At 45.3% G+C, this 25,648-nt stretch overlaps 1 protein-coding gene across 1 annotated transcript in view; it reads right to left on the minus strand.

The window, feature by feature from the left end:
- The window catches only part of EEFSEC (eukaryotic elongation factor, selenocysteine-tRNA specific), a 222,087-nt gene that overhangs the window by 75,773 nt on the left and 120,666 nt on the right, over positions 1–25,648 (minus strand). The window contains exon 5 of the mRNA XM_063941172.1: positions 4,569–5,210. Within this exon, the coding sequence (XP_063797242.1) occupies positions 4,569–5,210 (642 nt within the window). The remainder of the gene's footprint in view (positions 1–4,568; positions 5,211–25,648) is intronic.

The raw sequence follows: 25,648 nt of genomic DNA on the forward strand, positions 1-25,648 counted from the left end.
TCCATCTACCCACCACACAACCCTTACACAGCCCATACACCCATCACACAACCCTTACACAGTCTACCATCTTACCACAGAACCTGTACACGGTCCATCTACCCACCACACAACCCTTACACAGTCTACCATCTTACCACAGAACCTGTACACGGTCCATCTACCCACCACACAACCCGCACACAGCCCATACACCCATCACACAACCCTTACACGGTCCATCTACCCACCACACAACCCTTACACAGCCCATACACCCATCACACAACCCTTACACAGTCTACCATCTTACCACAGAACCTGTACACGGTCCATCTACCCACCACACAACCCTTACACAGTCTACCATCTTACCACAGAACCTGTACACGGTCCATCTACCCACCACACAACCCGCACACAGCCCATACACCCATCACACAACCCTTACACGGTCCATATACCCACCACACAACCCTTACACAGCCCATACACCCATCACACAACCCTTACACAGTCTACCATCTTACCACAGAACCTGTACACGGTCCATCTACCCACCACACAACCCTTACACAGCCCATACACCCATCACACAACCCTTACACAGTCTACCATCTTACCACAGAACCCGCACACAGCCCATACACCCATCACACAACCCTTACACAGTCTACCATCTTACCACAGAACCTGTACACGGTCCATCTACCCACCACACAACCCGCACACAGTCCATCCACCCATCACACAACCCTTACACAGTCCATCATCCTACCACAGAACCCGCACACAGCCCATACAGCCTATGCATCAGCCACACAATGTTTGAAGTTCCTAAGTACAACACTGAAAAGTGTTTCCAAGGAATGCACAATGGAATATGCTGTCAGTAAATACGATAAATACTTGTATGCGCCCCAGTGACTCAGCCGAGCAAAATGCAATGTTCCTCATTTGGTTTACAGGTAGCGCAAATTATCTTGTAATACTGGGCAGTGACTAGGCAACTGTTGCTATTCATGAATATCTCTGGAAAGTCAGCCATAATTAGTAATGGCTCTTACTTTTATTTTATTCTAGCATAAATGGTTCTTACAAGTGATGAGAATAGTAACGGACAGGACAGGCGACTGCTATAACAGGTAACATTGTCCGCCCCTCCTTCAGCTACATATGGAGACAGATCACACTCCAATCGAGTAACTGAATACTTCATTATCAGAGTCACATAATTCTCTCCGCAATCCCCGATTCTCTCCCCTCCGTCCTATCGCCGCATCCTGTGGCTCACTTATTAATCTCTGCAGCCTCTTGGCGTCTCCCGGTATCAATTACTGTTTGTTCTTGCAGAAAGTGACTGCCGCTAAGGTGTGAGACCCAAATAAAAAAGATAATTGTGGCACATTCCGTGACATGCTCTGGCAAAGTGAGTGAAGGCAGCCCCCCGTACAATGAGCGCGGCATCTTACAGCTCCATAGAAAATGAGATTATTTGGCAGTGTTTTCTTACACAGCGAGAGGTATCCCCCCCATCGCCTCGCTGCTCCTGTCACCGGCTACCAGCTAACAACACAAATATACAAGTTGTGTAACCCTTGCACCGCCAGGTGCCCTAGCCGACTTCCCACCTTCTGTGGCTAAACATGGGCTGTTGCTAATGGATTGCACCTGTGGCAGCCGTCTGTCTCCGTGAAACTGCTGTTAGGACAAATACGGTTTATTTCCTTAGTGTTTGCTATTTTTTGTCACCGTCTTGTGCGCTGAAGGCATCGCCCATCCGCCGCTGATGTGCAAAGTCTGAAACACTGGACGCACAGACAGAACTGCTCTCTTCAACGTCAAGGGCTCTCCAGCTGCAAGCCCCCATACAATGGTATTTGGGGTCTATTTACTTTATCTCTGGACTATGTAGACTGCATTGCTTGATTTCATGCACCGGTTAGCAGTGGGTACAGTTGAAATAGCCAAACACGTTAATTAGAATAGGGTGTCCACATGATGATAATCATGCAAGTGTGTGTACCATGACTGTGGTTGCCATGGTAATTTCAGTGGCAGCTTAACATGTAAGGAAAAAAAATAGAACACTTCTATGCGTCTTAGAGTAAAGTAGAGTGATTGTTTCGTGTATATACTGTATACAAACAAAAACGGAAAAAAATAAGATGCGACTATAGTGAATCACATCACTACAGACCATTCATGCCTGATTAAAAAATCTTCCAATATTGGAATCGATTGTACAGAGCGGCTTCTGTAGGGGAAGGTTGTATGGGCGCATTACGGAGGCAGTAGTCCTATAAGTATCACTGTACGCTCGTGTGCAGTACGTAGAACATCTGAAGGCAGGCACATCATGAGAAAGACATGCAATAAACCTGTATACTTTGTCAGGTTACCGCCAATATCTTCTGCTATTGCGTTCCTTTGATGCTTGCGTTCCAGGCTTTGCCTAGCCAACATAAACTACACGACCAAAAACAAATAAATAAAACCTTTCTTTCAGCAGGGAAAAGAAAACTTTTATGAGTGAAAAAAGCTTGTAAACCTTTGCGTGTCCCCTGGAATCTGCCAGTATACGCAACCGCCTGTAACACAGATTGACCCGCAAACCAGACAGAATATACTCTTCAAGCACAACAAATAGTTTGTTTTAGAAACTTTCAGTTGCTTCTGATCCTTCAACGAGTGACAGAAAGCCTTTGGAAAAGGATTCAGAGTAATGTTTTGGTTGGACTTGTAGATGAGTTGCGTAGGATTTGGGACGGTACCCCGACTGTGGGGGATCCGGTCTGAAGGTCGACAATGTTTAGGGCGACCACTATAGGTCGACAGTCACTAGGTCGACAGGGTTTCAAGGTCGACAGGGTTTCTAGGTCGACAGGGTTTCTAGGTCGACATGAGTTTTCCACATTTTTTTTGAACTTTTTCATACTTAACGATCCACGTGGACCACGAGTGGAACGGTAACCTTGCCCGTAGCATGGCGAGCGAAGTGAGCCATGCAAGGGGACACGGTGCACTAATTGGGCTTCCCAGTCACTGTACGGAGAAAACGACACCAAAAAAACATGAAAAACTCATATCGACCTTTTGACCTGTCGACCTAGAACATGTCGACCTAGAAACCCAGTCGACCTTCAAACCCTGTCGACCTAGTGACTGTCGACCTAAACATTGTCAACCTAGACAGTGTCGATCTAATGATCCACCCCCGACTGTGGTACATGAAAAGGTTTTAGGGGTTGCTAGGCTACCAAATATAAATACATTTTATTGGCAACTGCCACTTTTGGGATCACAGTAGACCACCACACTGTCACTCGGGGTTCCAGCAGAAAAGCTACAGGTGACTCTGGGACGGTAACCAGCACCACTGAGCACTGGTTGCGGTTCTCCTAGCTCAGTTCACACATCAGTAACATTATATTTTATATGTAGGGCTCCTTGCAGCATGACGCCACAGAGGTAGCAGTATGAGTTACCGGGCGCCTGGGATTCCGGCGCTTTTTTACTTGGCCAACAGTGGTGAGTAAGGGGTGCCCTCCCCTCTCCCCTACCCTTCCGAGCAGCCTAAACCTAACCTATCCCCTTGGTGTCTAACAACCCCCCTTGGTGTCTAAACCTAACCACCACCCCCCTCCCCCGCAGCCTAACTTTCCGTGGCTGGGTACCTAACCCCATCCTCTAGGATCTGTCCAGTCTCCTGCATGCATGAGCAATGGGAGCTGGGGGTGAGGCCTTCATTGCTCCCACTGCACCGCGACGGTACAGACATTAGCCAAAGAATCTCACTGACCTGGGCTGGGAAGGGTAAGTACATAGTGCTGGAGGGGACAGACAGGACAGAGCGGGTCCCTTTACTAATGTATATATTTTATTCTTGCATCAGAACTTGTAACAATCTATTGTACTGACTTCTCGCATGGGCACGGCAATACTTGAGTTTCCTAAAAAGGATTTTTTGTATCAGGATATTCTGATGGAATTACACAGCAGGCTGCAGACGTCACTAGACGCAAAACCGTTCCCTCCAGGACTAATTAACCCAACCACTTCTATGCAAATTCTGTGACGTACTGCAGTCACACTGCATAGCATCCTCCTGATCATGCCCCAGTTTCAGAAACTAATCAACAACTCATGTTCAATAGCAATTTTAGAGACACACTTGTCAATTGGGAGCTGATTCAAGTAGGGGCTGATGGGATAAATCACTGCCTAAACAGATTCGCCCGCCGCTGAAGGACCCAACCCAGATTTAGCAAACTTGTTGCAATTTGTGGCCAAATAAGTTTAAAACCCCAAAAGTGGCCAACAAAACTGTGGTGTCTATGGGCAGCTTAAGGTGGGCCCTTGCCCACACAAGCATAAAATGAACGGTTACCATGTGCATGATCGGAAGAGATATTTAGTTGGCCTTTAATTCTGAAATGGCTGCAGAATGATCAGGAGTCAAACCTCTGCCGTTCCAAACGCCAGCCAAACCGCCCAACCCCCTTCCTGATAAACAGTAAGTACAGAATCACAATTAGCGTCTTAGCATTAGTCCTAGTAACAGAAACCCTACAGAGAAGCGTACCTACCCTCTCTACCTGTCCCTCCTTGAGCTTCATCTTGAAGACTTTAAGCTTGGGAAGAAAGGTCTCCGTGTAGTTCTTATCTTCCATTCCTTCCAGCAGGGTGCCATGGAATGCTAATCTGCAGGTGTTGGAATGGATGTCGGTGTCCAGCTTAGACCCAATAATGAGGCACAACCTGGGGCAAGTTACCGGCCTCTCAAACTCCAGCAGGGCCCATACTTCCTTGGGAAGGACCTCATCTCCCTGTAGGCCACCTTCTTTGTCCTGCTCTGATGTCGCAGAGTCCTTAGTGACGTAGCTATCTTGGTACAGATACTCCTTTCCAAAATCGAAACGCTCCGTAGGTTCTTCGTGGTTGACATGAGGCGGGGGCAAGCAGAAGAACATGACTCGGCCCATGACTGTTTCATGGCCAACCGTTATATGGAACTTCGCTTTGGTCTGAAGAGATCCTTTAAAGTAGGAGATCTTGTTGACGGAAATGATAGCAGCGTGGATGGTGTGCAAGGAATCCGGGGTGCAAACCAAGCCTCTTTCCAGCAGTTTGGGGTCAAACTGGGTGACGCAGATCCCTAGGCGGTCCCCTTGCATGGCGCTGCTGACTGGCCGGTGGAACATCTGCATGCTCTTCACCTTCTTCGTCACCTGTACGGAAGAAAGGAGAGAGTCTATATTATTCTGTGTGTTATTTTATGTAATTATTAGACAAATGGCAAACTCTGTCCTAGAACAGCATTTTAATAATCTCACATGGAAGCGTAATTCACCCGTTCTTGTGTATTAGTGCGGCATCATGTAAAATTAAACAGAAAAAGAAGCACAAGGAAGACAACATCACTCGAGAAAAACTGCATGCTACCGTTTGAAAACCTCAAAGCAAGAACAAAGACGCAATGCAGAAAACAACGCTCATGTGCTCTGCATGTTGATTTGGGTGAAGAGCTTTGTAGTATCTTATTCGGAGTTTAAAAAAAATAAAAAAAATCATTACAAATATTTGTAGTCTCCAAGGACTGATAGCGGACTTTGGCCAGGCAATCAGAAACACCTCTACAGTGCTATCAGTTTAATATGGACAGTTCCTAATTTACATTAAACAACTATTCATGAAACATAGAACCGTCCAAGCTCAGGTTAGCTTGGAGTGTAACACGTATGGAGAGACTCCACTTGTCCATGTTACGGTATTAAATACAGGAGATCCCTCCCATAGGCTTGCACAAAGAAAAGGAAACATGGACAAAGTAGCCGTGAAGACCATGATTGGCTGCCCATAACAACCAATCAGAATCTGTCTATCATTTTGTAGGATGCAACAGAGAAATTACAGTGGATTAGTTGCTAAGGGCAACGTCACCACTTTTTCATTTTTAGAAACCTTAGTAAATCTACCCCCATGACTTTGAGATGTGTAAACTGATGCAGGGGACTTAATACCTCCATCGGCTGAGAATAAACCCAAGATCTACTCCGAAGGTTCTCCTGAATGCAATTTGCGGCTTGTAAACAGATGAAGCCTGACCTCCAGGGAGCAGTCCAAAAAAGCCACAGATCGATACGAGACTGTGTTAAGTGTTATTGTCCGTACCCTGGCAGACACCAAGCGCTCGTCCGGGACATTATTAAAGCAATTCATTTACAATACCTGTTTCTGAGACATCATCGTGTTGCATGCGGTCCCCGCGGGGATTCTCTTGAGTATCAGTTCATGACGTATAAGCTTGATCAGCGGTAAAATAATTGTGCAAAAAAAAAAAAGAGTCGATTGCAAGATCATCCTCAGCCTGGGGGTACAGACTAGATCCAGAGAGTGATAACAAGCAAATTTAATTTGCAATAATGGCAGATAAATATTTGCAAGACATCTGCGGAAATATTAGTGCGTACATTTTAAATGACCCCAGATATCACTTTAGTGCCTCCCACATTGTTAAAAGATATTCTGAAGTGGTTTCCTGTATGTTGTTGGTACACAAACACCACATCACACACCCTGCTATTTTCGGATTTTAATATTATTCCTGGAGAACCCCCCCCCGTTTCCTATCCCTGTGCTTGATGCTAGGGGCGGACATAGGTTTAGGCAGTGTGCGTTGCACAAATTCGCATTGTGCAGGCCCATGAGGGAACGCGCACATATGCGCCAATGCAAACGTCTCTGTATTTGGCCCTTGCAACTCCTTATGACTGGAGAGACTAAACAGGGAGAAGCGGGACTCGCACAGGCCGCCAAAAATGCGCTTATACACCTGATAGGCCCTGTAACCTTTGCACCTGCCACAGGTAAGCGGCAAGTGCACGCCTATAATGACTGGCCGTAACCATGCTCGTATGACTCCGATGCAGGTGCATCACAAGATGTCTGCGGCTGTGCATAGGAGTGGAAATACGCCATTTTTGCAACCACTGAGGAGCTGAAAGCGGAACCTCCAAAAAAGAGGACCCCAATACTGATGGGGCGTCACCATAAAATTGTATTATACCCCAATCATTAACTTGGAGTTATTGGCAATATCTACGACAGTGCCATTCAACATGCGGCCCTCCAACTGCTGTGGAACTACACACCCCAGCATGTCATGACATGTTTTAGCACAGCCTAATAGCAAAACTGTAGCAGGGCATGCTGGGCTGTGTAGTTCCAAAACAGCTGGAGGGCCAGAAAGGTGACTGAATATAGGACGCGGATTGAAACGGTTTTAGTGATTAGCGTAAAACTTGCGATAGGCTTAGGGTCGGGGCTTGCATGTGACACAAGGTCAGACGGATAGATATAGATCTCTGCGCAGATCTGACCAGAGATTGCTGGGAATTTCAGTACAACAATAGCCAGAGACGACGTTACCCGAACCTGTAAAACAATACTGCCATGAAATACATAAGGCATTTCAAGTTCTTGCCGAAACGGCTGTTTAAATTAAAATAAATATACAGACTCCTTTCTCTTGCAACCAACATACCCAGTGGCGTTAAAGTGGCATTTAAGAACGTATTGTATGACAGATCACCCCTACTTTCCATCCAAACCACAATTAATAACGGTAATTGCAAATGGCTGGGAGCTGGTCCAGTGCTAATGCAGCACACTAACAGGACGGCTGGTCAGACTGCGACAGAACATCTTATTCAGTGGAATCATTTGACAAGGGGAAACAGCATTAATTCAGCGGATCACCTTTCAAGGTCACGGAAAAATGAAAGTCAGCGAAAAGAAAGAAAGGAAGCCGAGTACAAGCTAGAACATTCCTTAGGAAATTCCAGAAAGGCAGAACAGTGGGACACAAAATGGGACGTTACATTAACCGGATACGCACTTCTCGTTGCAGGCTCGGAATGGACCCGTTAGCTGCCGGAGGGTTCTCTGCTTCTAAAGTTATACTAAGTATTTCATAACTGAAGGAAGAAAGAATAAGGTAACGAATTTCCTTGCGCTCGCCACATATTTTCTGTCAGGATTTGTTAGGGGGAGGGATCCCGGCGTCGGTACTGTGACTGCCGGTCACACAACTACATCCCAGATGGGCCAAGTGGTTCTTATCTGCCGTCACATTCTAGGTTTCAGTGGATGTAGTGACTGCAGATGCCCTCACCTCTCAGGGTGTACGAAGCCTTGGAGAGTGATACAGTACAGAGAAAGAGATAAAGTACCATCCAATCTGCTGTTAACTGTCATTTTTCAAACACAGCCTATAACACGGCAGTTAGGAGCTGATTGGCTGATACTTTATCTCTCTTCAAGGCTTAGTACACCCCCGTCCATTGTGATCATACTTGTTTGTTATAACTTGTGAGGCTAGTTTTAAGTGCCTGCTGTTACTGCAGATATGGATCTCTTCCAGTCAGCTGCCACGTTACAGGTTGTGTTTGAAAAATGACAGGAGCTGATTGGTTGAGCCAGATGCATCATCGCTTGGAGAAGTGCCAGCCAATCAGCTCCTTACTGGCACGTCACAGGCTGAGTTTGAAAAATGTCACTTAGGAGCTGATTGGTTGGTGCTTTTTCACTCTCCATTTTATCACTTTCCAAGGGATGATGCATCTGGCCCTAAATCTCTCTCCGCTTTATCTCTCTCCCAGCTTTGCTAAATCGCTGCATAAGTGTAATGTGTGGTCCCTTTTACACTGGGGGCTGCCTAATGCAGCCACTGTCACTGCTTGGTACTGTTTGTATTGCAGAGGTGCCACCCAGTGGTCAGATCAACATGAAAAACTGAGCAAATATGTCTTTTTACTTTTAGACACTAGAAAAGGTTTAATAAACGGGCAGATGTACGGAGCCTTGGAGAGTGATAAAGTGGAGAGATATAAAATACCAGCCAATCAGCTCCTGTCATTTTTCAAACACCGCCTGTAACATGGCAGTTAGGAGCTGATTGGCTGCTACTTTCTCTCTCTACAAGGCTGACTATTATATCTCTCCTATATATGAATCATGAGAATGGCAAAAACAAAAAATAAAACTAATGTGTGTATTTACAACAGATTGCTATCACCCACACACAAATACCCATCGCCCACTCACACTGCAGACACCAGCCTGCAATCTATCAGTCCAAAAGGCACTAGTGATATCACTCACTGAGGCACGTAGGGACTGTATAGTCCGCATTCACAGTAATAACAGTGCAGCTCACAAAATGGCCGCCTCCAGTGTGCACAGGAAATGGGAGCATATTAATCCTCCCCCACACTGTAAATTTCCACACAGACACTGATTACACTCAGAGATTGGGATTATTTTAGTTAACAGGAACTTCTGTTGTGGCAGCTTTAATATCGCACATTTAATGCCCAGTGCCATTGTCTCTGAGGAAACCGCTTATTACTGGGCCTCATCTGTATGTGGCAGGCAATTAAAAAATATTGGTGTTACTTAAAAACAAGCCATAGCAACTGATCAGATATCCGCTTTCACGCACCACCTTTAACTGCCAAAAGCTGACCTGATTGGTTACTACGGGTTACCGCAAAGTACTATTTTATAAAATAATCCCCAATGTGACAGGAAAATGTGTGTAATGAGTAATGTGGTTGAGAATAGAGAAAATTGCAGAGTCACCAATTATTGCTCTGTTTTACCAACAAACCCCCCCATCCTCTGACAGCCTGTGGTTTCCACATGAGCCCGTAACGCTCTTTTGCAACGGATCTGCCCCTTGGTTACGGAAAGAGGCTCTAAAAATATATTCATGTTTGCCTTGTGTCACGTACAGGAGTGCGAGCAGCCACCTATCTCAAATGGGAATCAGCCTGTGAGTCTCCGCGGCCCGGGAAGGTAATTCTTCCAATCGCACAAAATGAAATGGAGACATGTTAGATCAGTGGTGCAATGAATATTTACCCAACATCGGATTTACTGCACTCAACCTGGGTTCAATTTTGCAAATTAAAACGAGCACTGTGTGGATGGGGAGATTAAAGCACAGCGTCCCAGAGGCTGGCTGCTCGCTGGATGAGGTATTAAGTGATCTCGGCTCCCGTATGCTGGACTATTTTAGTTGTGTTATTGGGGTAGGTCAAGGGGGACTTCAAAACAGAGGCTAGGGGTCAAGGAGAGGTCACGGCTTTGCACCCCTGACCAGGCATTAGGAATATAGGTTGACGGTGCCGCAGTAATTATTAAGATTACTTTAAAACTTACTATGGGTGCGTGCGTAGGAAAATGAAAGACCACGTCACTCAGACAAGAACACACACACACACACAGACATAAATTCTCTCTCGCAAATACAGGACATATATACACAGTACTGTGCAAAAGTTTTAGGCAGGTGTGGAAAAAAACGCTGCAAAGTGAGAATGCTTTCAAAAATAGAAGTGTTAATCGTTTACTTTTATCAATTAACAAAATGCAAAGTGAATGAACAGAAGAGAAATCTAAATCAAATCAGTATTTGGTGACCACCCTTTGCCTTCAAAATAGCATCAATTCTTCTAGGTACACTTGCACACAGTTTTTGAAGAAACTCCACAGGGAGGTTGTTCCAAACATATTGGCAAACTAATGACAGATCTTCTGTGGATGTAGGCTTGCTCAAATCCTTCTGTCTCTTCATGTAATCCCAGATAGACTCGATGTTGAGATCAGGGCTCTCTGGGGGCCATATCGTCACTTCCAGGACTCCTTGTTCTTCTTTACCCTTAAGATAGTTCTTAATGACATTGGCTGTATGTTTGGGGTCGTTGTCCTGCTGCAGAATAAATTTGGAGCCAATCGGACGCCTCCCTGATGGTATTGCATGATGGATAAGTACCTGCCTGTATTTCTCAGCATTGAGGACACCATTAATCCTGACCAAATCCCCAACTCCATTTGCTGAAATGCTGCCCCAAACTTGCAAAGGGCGGTCAGACAAAATATTGATTCGATATAGATTTATCTTCTGTTCCTTCACTTTGCATTTTGTTAATTGCTAAAAAGAAACTATTAACACTTCTACTTTTGAAAGCATTCTTACTTTGCAGCACTTTCTCCAAACCTGCCTAAAACTTTTGCACAGTACTGTGTACATTATAATATCCCTCAAAAATAAAATATGGAGTGGCAATTGTATCCCACATGCAGAATAATACCCCTTTTACACCGCCAGCTAGTAACACGGGTTATTGCACATGAGCGCGCATAACCCGTTTTGCTGCGCGGTGTAAATGGGCCCAGTTTGAATAATCCGGGTCGAGTATTCCAACTCAGGTAGCTTGCAGAGTTGAACACGGGTTCAACCCGGCAAGCTGCGCTGTGTAAACGGGAAGCCGGGTCACTCCCATTCACAGTGAATGTACGGGTGGCACTTTTTAGATCATGTGATCTCCAAGCGCCGCCCCCACCGCCGACATCACCAACCCGGCAATATGCTGGGTTGGATTCAGCGGTGGGAAAGAGGCCTGAGGTGTGTTGCGCCCAGGAAGCTCCCGTGTCAGGCTCCCGTGTGCGACTCGCTAGTAGGTATAAAAGTGATATTAGAGGGATTGTAGTGTAGTTACTGCAATGATAATAATAAGAGCATTACAGCCGACAGAAACATAAAGGGACTATTAGGCACAGCAGGTAACTAGGAGCGTGATACGGCGGTGCAGGCAGCTGCATTCGTAACTGATTCTGGACGCAGCGGACTTGCGACAATCTGCTAAATGACCCAACCGCTGTCTTGTGTCCAGATACGCCATCCGCCAGCATCTCAGATCGATGGACATCAATGCAGCATCAAAGTTCTGAGCGATATCTCCAACTAAAACGCCGGGACCACTCAAACCTTGCAGTGGCTGATTAGGGCACAAAGTGGCTACACGCCGGCATTTTTGTCAATTAAGATGTCAGTCTGCTATTTGCTCACTGTAAGGACTATTCAGCATACATCAGAACACTGCAATAGCTGAAGCATGCAAAACCAGATATACTTCTGTTCCCATATGTCCGGGAGTCTGGGAAGGTTCTCCTGGAATGATATTAGTTCAGCCTCCCCGATAGCATCAACTTCTGCATTGACGTGAGTTGTCCGGGGGCTTGATAACACAATTTGCTTAACTGAGGCCCTGGCGCCACTGTGCGGCAGCATGAATTGCGTCAATGTGCAATGGTCGTAATCACGTGGCGGGCCCTTCCCTATCTTGCATCAATGTCATAATAAGGTCAGTGAACATAAGCCAATAGCTTTATAGTCAACATCTCTACGGAACGGCTTCAACACCAATGAAGTCACCACAGATACTCTATTTAGCGGTCTATTCATGAAGCAGTGAAAAGAGTGGAGAAGTGAGCCTGTGGAAAAGTTGCCCACGGCAACCAATCAGCTGCTCCGTACATTTGTATAGTATGCAAATTATAGATGATACTTCAATGCCGATTGGTTGCCATGGGCTCACTTCTCCACTGGCTCACTTCTCCATACTTTTTACTGCTTCATGAATAGACCCCTTAGCGATTTTTCAGCTTTATGGTCTATTCAGCTGTTTACAGAGGACCGTGTAACATGTCTCGAACTAGAAAAGTGTTTTCAGGGTTGTCCAGCAATACTTCTTTCTTTTCTTCCCTTGATATTAATGCAAACCATTTTATCCATCTAGAAAAGTAGGCCTTTCAAGGTAGATCAGTACCAAAAATGACCATGGGGTCGCCCACCTTCAGGTAACTTTAATGTATGGGCTTGTATATGCCCTCTTTGAACATTTAGACACTGCTTATTAATCTTCCTGACATCCTTCTATGTTTTCCAGCAACATCTTTATATAGTCCAGACTCCAGACAGGGCTCTGGATATTCCATGCCATAGGATATGGCACAAAACATCTCATTTAGGGGTCTATTCATGAAGCAGTGGAAAGTGTGGAGAAGTGAGCCAGTGGAGAAGTTGCCCATGGCAACCAATCAGCACTGAAGTAACATTTATAATTTGCATACTACACAATTGTACAGAGCAGCTGATTGGTTGCTATGGGCAACTTCTCCACAGGTTCACTTCTTCATGAATAGACCCCTTAGAATCACTTCTAGATTTTATATTGAAGGAGGAGTCAGTGTCACAGAAGTTAGCAGCATGGCAGAGCACATGTGGACTTTAATTTACCCTCTTTGGTCCTCTTTCTACTGATCAGAATGAACGTACAGCAGGAAAGTGAAAAATTTACACCCAATCAGCTTTCATTCTTCCAATGCAAGTTACACAATGTAAGCAGCTGCCTTATTCGCTGCTGTGGTTCACTGCAAATTTTGCACCTAACTGCATTGCTAGTAAATGCGCCCTTGCGTATTCATACGGTGTATGACGGTATAAGGACAGCGGCCAGCTCTTTGTCAAAGCATCTAGTTGCAAGTGGGGAAAAAAATAGTTTGCAATTGCCCCCCTTATAGTGCAACCTGGTTTGCACGGCTGCAAATTCTGCGTCTGGGCAAAACTTGCAACAATTGCTACAGGTTTACCTACCGCTTTGTCATGTGACCACTTCACGCCGCCGCTCTGATGCTTTTCCACGGTGGTACTGTGATGCCCCCTTAGGGTGTTGTACTCCACTGCTATGAGATGTAGTTAAATCATCAATACTTAAGGGGCCTACACACTGGGCGATGTATTCGACCAACGATAATATCGATGGTCGATGTAGCCCACACACTGGAAGATAATTATGGTCAATTTGGACGTTATAAGAGTACATACATCTATGTATTAAATTTCAGGGGAAATTTAAGGAAAAATTATTTCACAGAAAGGGTAGTGGATAAGTGGAATAGCCTCCCATCAGAGGTGGTAGAGGCTAAGACTGTAGAGCAATTTAAACATGCTTGGGATAGGCATATGAATATCCTTACAAAGAATTAAGGTTCAAAAAGGGTTGCGATTACCTAAAGGATAAAAAAATGGGCAGACTAGATTGGCCAAGTGGTTCTTATCTGCCGTCAAATTCTATGTTTCTATGTTATATCGTCCAAAATGACAGGCATGTATCAACGATGAATGATTGCAGGCACGCTCATCGTTCATCGTTGATACATTCACACTGAAAGATATGAACGATTTATCATTCATGAACGATATTGTTCATATCTTCCAAGATATCGCCCAGTGTGTGAGCTCCATCACACTGTCAACAGTCAAAATGTCGAAAATGGACCGTTGACTGCAGAATGCCGACGCAGGAGTAATGTTAAGGAGCATTTTAACTGTGTCAGCGTTATATATCTTCAAAACATGATGTTTACAGTCATAATTAAAGTTGTAATGCCGACATGGTTAAAATGCTTTATACTCCTGTATCGGTATTCTGCAGTCAACATTATGCGTTAGACATTTTGGCTGTCGACATGTAAGCATTGACGACACGTTCCAAACCCTAATGTGTGCAGTACTCTCCTCTCCATTGTGTCTGCATTTTCTACTTTATTCCAATAATGTGCTCAAAATGATCAAAAAGAGAGCAGGAGCACACAATCAGACAGCGCAGGCTTTTGTTACGGGGCATCGCAGCAGAACTAATTATTACGGTATGCTGTCTAATGACAAAGTGTTGTCAACAGTAAAATACTAAGAGAAGGTTACAAGGGATTCAGGGAGAGGTCTGTCCAGGGACTGCTCTACTGCAACTTACAGCAGTGGTCCTCAAACTCTATTCTCAGGACCCCACGCAGTTCACGTTTTCCAGGTCAACTAGCAGGGGCACAGGTGTAATGATTACTCACTGACAACTTTTAAAATATCCACAGGTGGCGCTAATTATGTCACTTGTGATTCTGTGAGGAGAACATGAACCTTTTGGGGTCCTGAGTTTGAGAACCTAGGACTTAGAAGACGTGTTACAGGGACTAAGGGAGAAGTCTGTGCAGAGACTGAGCATACTACTTCACCTTAGAGCAGGCATGTCCAAACTGCGGCCCTCCAGCTGTTGAGAAACTACACATCCCAGCATGCCCTGACACAGCTGTAGCATTCTTTGACAGCAAAACTGTGTCAGGGCATGCTGGGATATGTAGTTTCACAACAGCTGGAGGGCCGCAGTTTGGACATGCCTGCCTTAGAGGATGCGTTACAGGGACTAAGGGAGAGGTCTGTGCAGGGACTGAGCGCTCTACTTCACCTTAGAGGATGTATTACAGGGACTAAGGGAGAGGTCTGTGCACGGACTGAGCGCGTTACTTCACCTTAGAGGATGCGTTACAGGGACTAAAGGAGAGGTCTGTGCAGGGACTGAGCGTACTACTTCACCTTAGAGGATGTATTACAGGGATTAAGGGAGAGGTCTGTGCAGGGACTGAGCGCTCTACTTCACCTTAGAGGATGTATTACAGGGACTAAAGGAGAGGTCTGTGCAGGGACTGAGCGTACTACTTCACCTTAGAGGATGTATTACAGGGATTAAGGGAGAGGTCTGTGCAGGGACTGAGCGCGTTACTTCACCTTAGAGGATGTGTTACATGGACTAAGGGAGAGCTCTGTGCAGGGACTGAGCGCTCTACTTCACCTTAGAGGATGTGTTACATGGACTAAGGGAGAGGTCTGTGCAGAGACTGAGAGCTCTACTTCACCTTAGAGGATGCGTTACAGGGACTATGGAAGAGGTCTGTGCAGAGACTGAGCGCTATAATTTACCTTAGAGGACGTGTTACATGGACTAAGGGAGAGCTCTGTGCAGGGACTGAGCGCTCTACTTCACCTTAGAGGATGTGTTACATGGACTAAGGGAGAGGACTGTGCTGGGACTGAGCGCTCTACTTCACCTTAGAGGATGTGTTACATGGACTAAGAGAGAGGTCTGTGCTAGGACTGAGCGCTCTACTTCACCTTAGAGGATGTGTTACAGGGACTATGGAAGAGGTCTGTGCAGAGACTGAGCGCTATAATTTACCTTAGAGGACGTGTTACATGGACTAAGGGAGAGCTCTGTGCAGGGACTGAGCGCTCTACTTCACCTTAGAGGATGTGTTACATGGACTAAGAGAGAGGTCTGTGCTAGGACTGAGCGCTCTACTTCACCTTAGAGGATGTGTTACAGGGACTATGGAAGAGGTCTGTGTAGAGACTGAGTGCTCTACTTCACCTTAGAGGATGTATTACATGAACTAAGGGAGAGGTCTGTGCAGAGACTGAGTGCTCTACTTCACCTTAGAGGATGTGTTACATGAAGTAAGAAAGAGGTCTGTGCAGAGACTGAGCGCTCTACTTCACCTTGGAGGATGTATTACATGAAGTAAGAGAGAGGTCTGTGCAGAGAGTGAGCGCTCTACTTCACCTTAGAGGATGTATTACAGGGACTATGGAAGAGGTCTGTGCAGGGACTGAGCGCGCTACTTCACCTTAGAGGATGTATTACAGGGACTATGAAGGAGGTCTGTGCAGAGACTGAGCGCGCTACTTCACCTTAGAGGATGTGTTACATGGACTATGGAAGAGGACTGTGCAGGGACTGAGAGCTCTACTTCACCTTAGAGGATGCGTTACATGGACTATGGAAGAGGACTGTGCAGGGACTGAGAGCTCTACTTCACCTTAGAGGATGTATTACATGGACTAAGGGAGAGGACTGTGCTGGGACTGAGCGCTCTACTTCACCTTAGAGGATGTATTACAGGAACTAAGGGAGAGGACTGTGCTGGGACTGAGCGCTCTACTTCCCCTTAGAGGATGTATTACAGGAACTAAGGGAGAGGACTGTGCTGGGACTGAGCGCGTTACTTCACCTTAGAGGATGTATTACAGGGACTATGAAGGAGGACTGTGCAGGGACTGAGAGCTCTACTTCACCTTAGAGGATGTATTACAGGAACTAAGGGAGAGGACTGTGCTGGGACTGAGCACTTTACAAGAAGAGGACCCAATGTAGGTAATTCTGGGGTGAGTTACCCATACAGTACGGCACACTACTATGCATCTGTATACTGCTTCAACATTTTCTGCAGTGCCTTATCATTTACAGTACATCTGATCTGCAGTGAATACTATGAGGAGAGCACATCTGCAGATAAATATACAGGGATATCTCTGTATAATCCTAATACAGGCCGACATGCAGAATAAGATACAGCGTGTAGATCAGAGCGCATGTAATGACACTACTATATGTATACTATATAACAGGGGTCTTCAACGTGCGGCCCTCCAGTGGTTGTTGCACTACACATCCCAGTATGCCTCCCAGATTTTTGCTATTAGGGCATGCTAAAACTGTGACAGGGCATACTGGGATATGTGGTTCTGCAGCAGCTGGATGGCAGCATACTGAATACCCCTGCTGTATAAAATAAATAGAAATATATGTCACTCCTATGGAAACACGTACAGCACCAGTGCTATAACACGGGCTGGCTACTGTGAAAGCATGGGGTGTACAGTTACTATGAGAGGATGACCCCCAGCGTGGGGTCCCTCTATCAAAATTAGAAGCCTGCCCTGTCAGCATGAGGCTGAAACTTTTACAGAGATCAGGCCCGGGGAGGAGGAGGTGTGGGGGGGGGGGGGGGGGGGGATGTATTCCCCATAATAGGTGGAGAGAGTGTTGGCTGAAGGCATGAAAGTGTGGGGGTGCAGAATTACTTATTTAGGGTACGTATGCATTTATACAGTAAACATAATAACAAGCTATATATTCACAATAAGGACACCATTACGGTCGGAGAGGCGGCAGATAATAGACTGTGTCCAGCTGGATCTTCATGTAACATTAGAGGATTGCTTCCTATTCTGTCTCCATACTGTGTCATTATTATAGCACCATGCATATGTATTAAGTACAGGTCCGCAGTAATGCTACAATCATATTTAGACAGGAACGGTCATGATCCCCCATGCGTGGACACGCCGCCGTTTCCCCCATATTGGGCAATGCTACCGTACGCGTCAGGAATAAATAAAAGCTTGTAAAAATAAAATAAACAGTGTTGCATCTAGAAAAGAGAAGAGGATAAAAGCTGGCAGCAGAGAAACATCCTAACGACTTGTGGATAATCGTTTCCATACCCTTTCAATAAACACGTCATTCCACCTTGTTATGGTCTTCTCTCTGCTAAGATTTTATGGAGTAACATGCATTGACCTTGCACTTAACACCTTATTAAGGCTGGGGGGTCCCTTGCTGATCACAACATCGGGGATTAACCTGATTAAAGGGAGCTCTTGCAGAGCGGGGGTCTTGGCTGAGCTTCAGCTGTCTTGTAAAAGCCTCTCGCTCCTCTCACACAGGCACGCTGGGCTGTTACTGGGTTTGAAAACAAGGAAACGCGCAATTGTGCACGGGGGCTCTGAAGCATCACAAACTGAAGCAATACCAAGGTGGTGCCACGGAAGATGCCACGCTGGCAACGGGGAAGATGCCACGCTGGCGACGGGGAAGATGCCACGATGGCAACGAGGAAGATGCCACCATGGCAACGAGGAAGATGCCACCATGGCGACGGTGAAGATGCCACCATGGCGACGGTGAAGATGCCACGCTGGCGACGGGGAAGATGCCACGCTGGCGACGGGGAAGATGCCACGCTGGCGACGGGGAAGATGCCACGCTGGCGACGGGGAAGATGCCACACTGGCGACGGGGAAGATGCCACACTGGCGACGGGGAAGATGCCACACTGGCGACGGGGAAGATGCCACACTGGCGACGGGGAAGATGCCACACTGGCGACGGGGAAGATGCCACGCTGGCGACGGAGAGGAAGCCACGCTGGCGATGGGGAAGATCCCACCTTGGAGCCGGGGAAGATGCCACGCTGGTGCCGGGGAAGATGCCACAGCTCTCTGAGCAAGGCGGATAATATGCTGCTTGTAGCCATGGACAAGGTAAGGCTGTAATGGAGCAATGTATGCAAATATTCATAGTGCTAGACCAGCCTGTAGCCAATCAGTATGAGCACATAGTGCTAGACCAAACAGTTGCCAATCAGTATGGGAACATACATAGTGCTAGACCAATTTGTAGCCAATCAGTATGGGAACATACATAGTGCTAGACCAATTTGTAGCCAATCAGTATGAGAACATTTATAGTGCTAGACCAGCCTGTAGCCAATCAGTATGGGAACATTCATAGTGCTAGACCAGCCTGTAACCAATCAGTATGAGCACATAGTGCTAGTCCAAATAGTAGCCAATCATTATGACATCATATATAGTGCTAGACCAACCTGTAGCCAATCAGTATGAGCACATAGTGCTAGACCAACCTGTAGCCAATCAGTATGAGCACATAGTGCTAGACCAAACAGTAGCCAATCAGTATGGGAACATACATAGTGCTAGACCAATTTGTAGCCAATCAGTATGAGAACATTTATAGTGCTAGACCAGCCTGTAGCCAGTAAGTATGGGAACATTCATAGTGCTAGACCAACTTGTAGCCAATCAGTATGAGTACATAGTGCTAGACCAAACAGTAGCCAATCAGTATGACATCATGGGCGGGATGTATTAAGATACATCGCCGCTTACCGCAGCGATGTTGATCGCATATGTACTACCATATGCGATCAATATCGCAATGTGGTGACGGAGGCCCCCCGCGATACCCGTGGGTTGGTCTGCGGGGGGTCTCCGTCATCTCCCTCGGCTCTCCAGACTGCCTAGACGCCGGGAAGCAGCAGCAGCACGCCCCCCCCCCACCCAGCGCCTCCTCCTCCCCCCTGCAGCCGGCAGGACCTCTGGCTGCGTTGCTAGGGGGAGGAGGAGATTACCTTCCGGGTCCAGGGCAGTCTGGAGGAAGATATGCCGGGGGGGAGGGGGGGGTCGGCGTCTGCGGCGGGGGCAGCGGGTCACAGCGGTCGGTGATAAGAAGCCCATAGGCTTCTATAGGGTATCGCCATCCAAAGATGGCGATACCCTGGACGGCGAAAACGCGGTGGTAGGGTCTTAGTACATTTGAAAATGTGGTAAAACCCACGTTTTCGGGGGTTTTACCGCATTTTTCCTTTAGTACATCCCGCCCCATATGTAGTGCTAGACCAGAGGTTCTCAAACTCGGTCCTCAGGACCCCACACAGTGCATGTTTTGCAGGTAACCCAGCAGGTGCACAGGTGTATTAATTACTCACTGACACATTTTAAAAGGTCCACAGGTGGAGCTAATTATTTCACTTGCGATTCTGTGAGGAGACCTGCAAAACATGCACTGTGTGGGTCCCCGAGGACCGAGTTTGAGAACCTCTTTGCTAGAACAACCTGTAGCCAATCAGTATGGGAACATACATTATGCTAGATCAATCTGCAGCCAATCAGTTTGAGCAAATAGTGCTAGACCAATCTGTGGCCAATCAGAATTGGAACATTCATAATGCTAGACCAGCCTGTAGCCAATCAGAATCAGAACATTCACAGTGCTGGATCAACCAATAGCCAATCAGCATCGGGAACATTCATAGTGCTAGATCAACCTGTAGACAATCAGCATGGAAACATGCATAGTGCTAGATCAACCTGTAGCCAATCAGCATGGAAACATTCTTAATGCTAGATCAAATGGTAGCCAATAAATATTGTTGGAACATTCACAGTGGCCAATTCAATTGTGACGCACACCACCGGCTGGCCGTCAGAAGGAATGGTCGCCAATCGGAGCTAATCAATTGTTGCTCCGATAGGGCACCTAAAGTCGGATTTTGGACGCCCATTGAGGCTTTCTAGACGGGTATAGCCGCACAAGCTAAACCCGGAGCTGACAGGCACCTTAACTAACAACGGGCTTCTGATCGGAGCAACAATTGAAAAGCTCCGACAGACGCCCATTGCTAAAAATGCCCAGCAAGGGGCGCAAATACAATTGAATCGGCAATTTAACAATAAATAATGTACCTTGAAATTAGAGGACGACTGTAAGATAACACGAGGAACAAGTTTTTCTTTTTAAACACAACTGCCCATTTCACGTGTGACCATGGTAAACAATTTAGTATAAACCACAGGTTCCCACTGGCTGCAGTCTCTGCGTTACGTCTCTGCGTTACGTCACTGCTTCTTAGACAATGGATGGTCTTCGCCCTCCTTGTTGGAGTATAGCAACAGCTACAGGCTAAGAATATTGAAGAAGCTGGAAGGACAGTAGGTGGCGCTGTGTCTTAAGTTGTCACTGCTGTAACCTCTCTTTGCTGTAACAGTGTACACTCTTGTGGGACTCTTGTTTGTTAATCCTGCATAATATGTTATGATGTTTTACACACACTGGTCACCATAAAGTTTATCCCACAGGTCCTCCCTGTGTGATCACAGAAACACATTCTGCAACAAGCAGGAATATTGGCTCATACCACAACTGCGTCCTCAGTGTACAGGCAATTTGTGCATTTTAAATCTTGTTAATCTATCATGACAATAGTTAGCCTAAACAAAATGGAAGGTGAATGGATCAACTCACATGTACTCATTGCTGGGATTTCCTTATAGTCTGTACTAGTATTTACTATAAAATGTAGGTCCAGTACGGCCGTATTAATGCTTTGTGTATAAAGTTCAGTCAGCACATTTGCAACGCTGTAAACATATATGATGGCAAATCTAGGCAGCACGCTTTACGGATCATAGATGACAGTAAGGCAGATATATTATACGGAGTGTAATAATCTCTGACAGCACAGGAAGATGTACACAATACGTAACGCATGGAGAGATTCATACCAACTCCCCCCTTTAATTTCAGCTCATTCAGTCCTTAATGAGTCCCCAGCGTTGGCGAAATATATCATATTTACATGGGCAACGGTGCCTGTCGGAGAATATCTTGGCACGGAGATAGACTTCAATGGCCCCCGCTGAGAAGCAGCGTGTCTCTCAACTGTTGCTCATTAGCCTGGACCGTCAGTTCTCTTCTATGTCAGTCCTTTTCCCTCCTGTGATGCCGAAGCATACGAGCAGAGACCAAAGCCAAAATATTCACAGAGGCCGAGCTGGTCTTCTCGAGTTACCGCAGAAGCTGGTAGGACAGTGACAAGCGTAATCATTAGCTGATCACGATTACAAAAACACAAGTAGAACACGGGAGAAGATCCCACCGAAAGTCATCATCCATAACTTCGGACGGTTTTCAAATAAACTTTATATATTTTTGCAAATGGGGTCAGCGCAGAAAGCGGGTCTGAGGGTGGGTAATGTTCAATCCTGGAACTGGATAGGGTTCTAGTCGGTACCAATATGCAAGAAAATGCAAGTGTGACCAATGCAATAATACAAAAACATCAACGATGGGCAATGTACAATGTATTACATCTTCTGAAGTTAAGAAAAATAAAATAAAGTGTTATGGTTTTTGGAGTATATTATATGGCTGGAGGGTGACTGCCATCCCCAGGTAAGGACAGGTGTAATGCAAGACAACGGGCTTCTGTTTGACATCGATGGCTGCAGTTCAAAAGCCACAAAAAAGTGGAAATTACACAAAAAATTGACGTCACTGTGTACTGATCAGACTTCTCCATGTCCTGGTATATGTAAAGCACTGGATAGCTTTTGGACCCCAGAGATACGGTAAGGGCAGGAAAACACAGATGACAGTGCCCAGCTGCAAGAGTTAGGTTGTATGGACACATACGCAGACAACTGAGGAAGTGTTAACAGGGCAGATGTACAAGCTTTGGAGAGAGATAAAGTAGCAGCCAATCAGTTCCTGTCATTTTTCAAACACAGCCTGTAACATGACAGGAGCTGATTGTCTGGTACCTCTCCAAGGCTTAGTAAATACGCCCCTCACTCTGAGTTTGGAAATGGTCTGTTATTCTACTGCTGCTCATGAGAATTAGCACCTTCCCGGGGAAACAGAGCAGCGGACTCTCGACGTGAAGTCTGTATGTTGCCCCAGTGTCCGCATCGTTTCCTCCGGGTTTTCCGGTTTTCACCTACAATCCAAACCCATACTGGATTCTGCCAAAAATTAACCCTGGTGTGTGTGTGTGCCCATGGGATAGGGAACATAGAGTGTAAGCTCCACTAGGGTAGGGATTGATGGGAACGGGCAAACGTCTGTAAAGCGCTGTGCAATATGCGTGAGTTATATAAATAGCTGTTAATAAAAATTAATACAGAACAGTGCAATAAGATATAAAGGCAAAATGATGTAATCTAACGGACAGTGCTCTTAGGTGACTGCAAATATCCTTATCATTTACAAAATGGACTATGTTATTCCTTATGTTACACAAGTGTCCTTTCATGTTAATCGCAATTGTTGACTACGCATGGAAGAACATGTTAAAGCTGAAAGCCACTGGGGGGGGGGGGGGGGGGGGGGGGATCAAGGCATCAAAGCCTCAGAACTGGACATTCAGATCGCTATTAGTCCTGGCCAACTTGCGGTTCTTCAGTCCTTGAGAAACCACAAGTTCCAGCATGCATTGTCAAACCGCTGGAACCGTCTGTAAAACATACACTTTCAAACAGCTGGAATGCTGCCCACGGCTGATAATTATTCCGCTGCTGGCATCAGCTGTCCTGCAGAGCTAAAGTGAGTTTTCCCTGCGTAAGTCAGTGAGACTGAGGTCCTCAGACTGCGGTGCAGCACCACTACAGGCGGACATAGGGCTCAGGCAAGCGTGATGCCAAGATCTCATCACCCTGATTAACACGCACCTTTTAAAAAAAAAAAAAACACTGAAGTGGTAAATTTAATTTCTCATTATTTTCTCTGGTATTCTAACAGAATAAACAGTATTGTGCTGCAGCAATAGAGCGTGAAGCAGATGATTAATATAGCAAAAGAGATTTTTTTTCCCCTTATGGGCTATGACCTGCAGTTTGGCAATGAAAGTGCAAGTTCAGGTCTTTGGCTCCACCTGCTGGCCAGCGAAAAACATTGCAGGGCTAACAAACCCCCATTCCAGGCAATAAAAAGATGTGTTCAAAGAAGATAAATACCAGGGCCATTAAATAAAACGCTCCAAGCTGTACCCATTTATTCCAGTACATGGACCTCCATAGTACCCCTTTTCCAAGGGGGTATATAAGTGACTTGTTTTGCAAGTTTACGTGAATTATATAAAGGTATAATACACTCCTATACTGTAAATTATAAGGATGTTAGAAATGGCATGTACACAGCCCCCAGCCTTGTGGCTCTATGAGACAATCTCTAGTGGCTAATATTTACTGTACGCGGTGTAATACACAACAACGAGCACTGAAGTGACAACATCATAACTCACCCATTATAAGCAATGATATCAGAGTTCACGGTTTATACAGAATGACATTGCCAGGAGGTAATAAATGCCTTAACATCTCTCTATATCCCTAAGTACATTGAGAGATACTCAAGATTCTACAGATTCAATGACCCTCCTCTCTCCAAAACCGTATAAATGTTCATTTTGCTTTAGAAACAACTCTACGTGAGATGCACCACTTCATTTGTCGTAGACTGTAAGCTCTCACGAGCAGGGCCCTCTTCCCTCATGTGCTTTTACGCCTCTTACTTAACCTATCTTCTTTTCAATACTCCCTTTGATGGCAACAAATCCCTCAGTTTTCTGCTGCCTGATACTTATTTCCGTGCTGTTTACTGACGCAGCTATACCCTGTACTTGTCCTATATTGTATTGTACTGTAAGTCACTGTCTTCACGTTTTGCTTATTTGTTTACCCTGTAATTGGGCGCTGCAGATCCCATGTGGCGCCATATAAATAAAGGATAATAACAATAATAATAATAATAATAATAATAATAATGTTTTGTGTGTTTTAATAAATCCAAAAAAACCTCACTATAAAAACGGGCAATTTACATATTAATAAGTATTTCCTTACTTGGATGTAAATATACTTTAGCATTTCAAAGAAAAAAAAAACTATAAAAATAAAAATGAAACACCTAAGTAGGGAATAAACCAAATGTAAAAATGTATAATATAAAAAAAATAAAAAAAAAAGATTCAGGCCTGCCGTACTGATTGGCTTACCACAAGTATGCCAATTTTGCACAATGTTATAGAGCCAGAACATTAAAACATAATAATAATAATAATAATAATAATAATAATATTATTATAATAATAATAATAATAATAATAAAAAATAAAAAACAAGTGGAGATGAGCAGAAATTGCACGTGAATCGCGTTTGCACAAGGTGGTAGCGGACAAGCTGCTAGGGCGAAGGGAGGGTGCTGACCCTGAGAGCTAACAATCTCATCATATTGGACGCTACTACCACTTTGTACAATACTTGATCTTCCGCAGACATCCGCAACATGACACAAATATTCTCATCCCAAAAGTTACATTTAAAAAAAAAAAAGTAAAGTAGCGTCCGCAGAACGTAAATGTAATTAATCGCATGCATTACGGGAAGGGGTACTCAGCTGCAGTAAACACGTGACGGGTAGTCTGGCGCACTTTATTCTGTAAACATATTACACAGACAAAGTACTTTTGAAGTTGAATGAATCTCAGGACAGGGGATGAGTTTCTGGAAAGTTATTCCTGAGCAGACACAAAAAAGGAGAAGTGTATGTATACAGAAGATACGGCTTCCACATCCAAACAGACTTCTTCCCTTTATACAGGGGAGTAGCCACCGGCCGCCTAGTATTAGATAATGAGGGACCACTTATATCATCATATTTATAAACACAATTATTTAGTGACGCTGTAAACCAAGATTTTATTGTCAAATCCTCCTTAAAATCTATTA

This window comes from Pseudophryne corroboree, chromosome 9 (genome assembly GCF_028390025.1).
Source record: "Pseudophryne corroboree isolate aPseCor3 chromosome 9, aPseCor3.hap2, whole genome shotgun sequence".
Taxonomy (NCBI): domain Eukaryota; kingdom Metazoa; phylum Chordata; class Amphibia; order Anura; family Myobatrachidae; genus Pseudophryne; species Pseudophryne corroboree.